Here is a 5,545-nt window from a genome sequence, read left to right on the forward strand (position 1 = left end):
CCCGCGTCCCCTGCATCGGCAGGCGGACTCTCAACCACTGCGCCACCAGGGAAGCCCATTCTTGAATATTTTTATAGTGAGCCTGATGCAGAAGCTCATTTTCTTTTTTTTTAATTGAAGTGTAGTTGATTTACAGTGTCGTGTTAGTTCCTGGTGTAGAGGAAAGTAATTTAAAGGGACATTCCAAACGTAGAGCAAATGGACTAATCATTTCAATTTTATTAAGAACAAAAGCGTAAATCATTTGAATAATCACTTGGAGTTCATGGTAACGAAATGTGACCTATGTTAATGCAACCAAGCTCCGTCTCTTTCTCTGCATGCTTTTGTACAAACAGAGCTATCACTGGAGTTACTTAGCTTTCTCAACAGACACCAATATGTTCCACTACTTTAGACCCCATGCCTCCTTCAGAGATTATAAGCAAACAGTAGCAATTCCAGAGGAACAAAAGCGGGCTTCTATGCTTTTCTCAGTAATTCTCCCTTCTAAGTGTAGTGGAACTGATTTCAGAAAGACAAACATAAATTCCCTTACCCAGTTTCCTTTTTCTTTTTAAAGATGGAAAATAAACCACTTTAAAATTTCACTGTCTTATACTGTATTATAATCCTTGATATAATTAAGAATATCTTTTGAACTGGTAAAAGATACCAGAAATGTTCAAAAGGAAGCAAAGCTCATGGTTCATAAAAGAAATAGTTGCCTTCCTTTTTATTCAGGAGTTATTTATTGTAAAAATTTCATAATTATTGCTGTGAATCTTAAAAAAAGTTCCATTTAAAAAGCTCTTTATTGTAAATGTTATATTGTTCCAGTTACACTTTTAATACTGTGTCATTGAAAAAATTATAGATGGCCCAAATATAATAGCTAAGATATGTAAAGTATTAGCTGTCAATTTAGTATGTGTGAAAATGCAGATTTATTAAGATTAATACATATAATTGAAAATTACATTCCTTTTTGTCTTCAGATCCAAGAAGGTAGCAGAAATAATGAGGAAGAAAATGACTATGAAGAGGATATTACCTCATTTTCTACATGTTCTCCTGGTAAGTGTTCCTATATGTTACGTACATAAACAACATTTGTATTAAGATATATGTGACTGATAAAGTAAAACTGAAGAGAGCATAGAAAAGCGTGGAGAGCATGGAAAGATATTTAATTAACTGAATGACTTTTAGTGTATCATCTGGTAGAGGTATGACTACATTATCTTGCTAATTTAAATATTTCTAATAAGTTCAGTGTTTAATAATCAAACCAGCAGTTTTTCCCACCCAAATAGAATACACAAGTCAGGTTGATATAAACATTCTATTTGACAACTATATTTTTAAAGTTTTTAAACAAAGTCACATTCTTTTCAGACCTTGGTTTTCTCAGCTAGGAAATGAGAAGTTTGTATTAGGACTCTGCGCTCCCTGCTGGCTGTAATAGAATGTAATTCTATATTCTAGAAAACTAATTGAGAGTCTTCCTCCATGTACATAACGCTACCTATCATGCCTGTTTCCACTGGTATACAGCAGCTTGCTCACCATCTTCACCAGCAAGTCTGATAGCCGTCTCCCACCCAACATTTCCAAATCTGAAAACCCTAATTCCCACCACTCCCAAATCTGCTCTACCCGCTGACTTCCCCATCTCAGTAAATGAAGACTCCTTCCTTGTTCAATTCAGTCCAAAAACTTCAGTCACCCTTTTTTACTTTCTGTCCTACCCTGTATCCAATTTGTCAGATAATACTGTGGATTGTACCTTCGCAAAACAGCCAGACCTTCCTCACCCTTTCATTGTTACTTATCCTAATCCGTGCTGTCATCTGCTCTCCCCTGGATTATTGCAATAGCACAGTGGCTCTCAATGAAGCACTATTTTCTAACCCCAACAGAGGATATTTGTCAATGAATGGAGATTTTTTTTTTTTTTGTCATTATTTTGAGAAGGGAGTTTTGCTAGAAATACTGCTAAATATCCTGCAATGCACAGGATGTGCCCCATGAAACACAGGATTATCTTGTCAAAAATGCCAGTAGTATGCCATTAAGAAACCCTGCAATAGCTTCCTCCCAATTTGCCCCTAATATTCTATGCTTCAGAAAGGAACTAATCACTCTTCTGCTCCAAATTCTCCAATACCTTCCCATGGTACTTGTAATCCTTATCATCACCTATAAGGCCCTAGATAATCTTGATGGTCCCATCTCTGACCATTCTCTCGCTTGTTCACAGCCAAAGTGACACCTCACACATCAAGCAGGCTCTTGCCTCAGGTCATTTGCACTTTGAACAGTTCGCAGATGATGCTCCATTAAACGTTATTGACCACCAGTTTTTCAAATGATGGGCTGACCAGCAAAGCAAATAACATTAAACACAATGCCTTAACTAGCATACTTTGGCAAAGTCAGTAAACTCTTCAGACACTATTGCAGAACACAAAATTATGCTAAATATTAATGTAATAAATTGATGCACTGTTTTAAAGTTATACATTTTATTATCTTTTTAATGACTTAATGATTTGTTATACTTTTTAATGATAATGAAAGTGATGATAAAGGCCACCATTGATAATGACCATACATTTATCATGCCACTTAACCCTCTGAAGTACTACCTATGATAAGAAGACATTATTTCAGTTATTGGTACAGCACAACCTCATTTCTACAGACAGTTTGGACCTGGAACTGTCTCATATACGAAACTCTGTGCGACTGGACTCAAGCCTCTGACTCTTTCGTTGGAGTGAGGGTGAAGCATAGAACACCCTAAGTCAGCAGATTTCCATTGGTATCACCACTGCTATGAAGCTTGCTAAAACTCACTGACCAACCACATCTGACTCTCCAGGGCTGTATTCCAGGTTTGGGGATATTTAACAAGGACCAAAGAGACTCTGTTGCTTGCTTAGGCAGTGTTTATGTAAAATATAAACACCAAATACATAAACATAAGAGTGGCTACAAGTAATTGCCTGTAGCATGAATGTAATTCTAAGCTGATGATCGATTTTCCCAGACTGAAATAGCAAATCCCCTTTGCAAGCATCAGCAATGATTTCTTTTCAGCCACTCCATCATTTACTCCATCAATATTTCTAGAGACTTCTGTGTTTCAGGCTGTGTTTGGGGTTACAGCCAGAAAGCTGAATGAGGTCTGGGCAGAGATCTGTGCAAGAATGAAAGTCCACCTGCTCTACCCAGGCTGGTAATGAAAGAATCTTGGTTTGCAGTTCTAATACTGGCAGCTAGACGTTTCTTCTTTCTCACATGAAAGAGAGAAATTAAAAATAAAATTCATGTAGAAATATGTAGTACTGTCATGGGCATGATTTTCCCACATGACTAACTTTTCTCTCATTGCTGAAAAATGTCTACAGTGTAACTCTTCAATCAAAAAAAAAGATTCCTCTTTGTACTCTGCCATTTATCTTCTTTAGCTATATTTTAGTTTAGCGACACTTTGAAACAACAATTATTTGCTTTTCTATTGCATTCATGACAGCAAGTCACATTTTCCCTCCAATACAGAGATTCCAAAGTTCATTTTAACTTTGTATGATTGCTTTATTTAGAGCAGAATTTCTATAAAGAAAATATAAAGAAAAAAGTTTTAAGATTTAACGTTATTGCATTATAATATATTTTTTCTATTTTCTCCCTGAGTGGTTAGAGAGCATTTTACTGTGTACAGTATAAACACAAATAATGGAATCATGATTCTTAGAATGGAGGAAATGTGACTGAATCATTTGGTTAAGTTTCAGGATAGAAAAGATTTTTTGGTGAGAGAACTGAGCCTTAAAAATACTTACTTACTATTGGTGATTTGGATGCCTTCCCCATCAAAAAATATTGACACTTTTCTCAAGTAATATTTTCAAGAATTAAGATGCCATCTGGTGATAAATATGTTAAAATAGTAACTAAATAAAAACCACAGATTCATTTCATTGCATTATTTACAGGCAAGTTAAGATTTTTGTTCCTTGCCTTTACCTTTTCCATCACTTACTTATTACTTATTAGGTTAGTTATATTGTTTTCTAATAAAAATATGGTAATGCAGTCATATATTAAATCTGGTTAAATAACTAGAGAATCAGAATATTTTTATATACATGTAGTATCAGAATATTATATATCATTATGTGTATGAGAGTGTCATAAACTGAGGTAGCAAGATATAATGGAGCTTTCTTTGGTAAATATTATAAAAGCCCAGGAATGACTATTCACCAAAATTATGCATTTGTCAGCTTTCCCCTGTATCAGATAATAAAAGTTTAATTAACATTACCACCACTTCTGTACAAAGTTAGAAAATATGAAATGCTTCCAGATGGTGTGTTTACATGAAATCATACAATCTTCATCATAAGCAGCCATACAGAGCCCAGTTCTCCATCATGAAATCTGGTGGCCATACAGGCAGAGGGCAGAAGGAGCAGAGGTGGATGAAACGGCAGAGGAAGAAAAGGAGCATGAATCAGGCACGGAGGCCAAGCACCGCCCACCAGAGGTTGACAGTGGGAGTGAGAACCAGTATGATGACTTGTACACGTTCATTCCTGGAGACAACCCAGAAAATAATTCGCGAGGGCCCCTCGTGAGCAGCAGACCACCTCTCCCTCCACCGCGACCTGTAACAGCTGCCTTCCCACTGGAAAAACCTCACTTCACATTACAAGGTAAGGTTAAGGTTAAAACAACAACTACAAAACTTTGACACACTTACATAGCATATAGTGGTGAAGCCATACAAAGATCAACTTTTAAAACCCAGAGAAGATTTCCTCCTGTTCTTTAACAACTAGGGCCTCAGAAATCAGGTAAGAGATACCTCCCACTAACTCCCTTCCTTTCTTCCTTCCTTCCTTCCTTCTTTCCTCCTTTCCTCTCTCTCTCTCTGCCCCCCACCCTTCACTATTCCTCGCTCCCATTCTTCGTCTCTCCCTCTCTCTTTTTCTTTCTTTTTTCTTCCAGGAAAAAAGTCTCATTACAAAACTTTCTGTAAGTAAAGAAATAAAACTTGGAAGGAGTCTGTAATTCTTCACATAAAACAAACCTCAAGCATCATGTGGAAAAGTAAGCAACAACTTAGCTTTTAAAAAATACTCTCAAAGGGCTTCCCTGGTGGCGCAGTGGTTGAGAGAGTCCGCCTGCCGATGCAGGGGACGCGGGTTCGTGCCCCGGTCTGGGAAGACCCCACATGCCGCAGAGCGGCTGGGCCCGTGAGCCATGGCCGCTAAGCCTGCGCGTCCAGAGCCTGTGAAAAAAAAAAAAAAAAAAAAAACCTCTCAGTTTTCTGACAAAAGAGAAAGGCTAATGTGTTACAGATTTGAAAATGACCTTGGACACTTCACTCAGTTGGTAGCTGCAGGGGAAGCAAGTGGTAAAGCGTCTATCACACGCTGCATTGAGACCAAAGTCAAAAAAATCTGTCTTGCTAAAGTGGAAGAACAACCGTTAAATGGCTGTGACAGCATTTCTTCCCGGATGCAGGAACTAAGGTGTGTCATGGTTGCGG

The 5,545-nt window shown here is 37.5% G+C and overlaps 1 protein-coding gene across 1 annotated transcript in view; it reads left to right on the top strand.

The window, feature by feature from the left end:
* The window catches only part of BANK1 (B cell scaffold protein with ankyrin repeats 1), a 270,656-nt gene that overhangs the window by 218,248 nt on the left and 46,863 nt on the right, over nt 1-5,545 (top strand). Inside the window, exons 7-8 of the mRNA XM_007463810.1 lie at nt 978-1,056; nt 4,401-4,706. Coding sequence (XP_007463872.1) covers nt 978-1,056; nt 4,401-4,706 — 385 coding nt within the window. The remainder of the gene's footprint in view (nt 1-977; nt 1,057-4,400; nt 4,707-5,545) is intronic.

This window comes from Lipotes vexillifer, unplaced genomic scaffold (genome assembly GCF_000442215.2).
Source record: "Lipotes vexillifer unplaced genomic scaffold, Lipotes_vexillifer_v1.1 scaffold49, whole genome shotgun sequence".
Classification (NCBI taxonomy): Eukaryota; Metazoa; Chordata; class Mammalia; order Artiodactyla; family Lipotidae; genus Lipotes; species Lipotes vexillifer.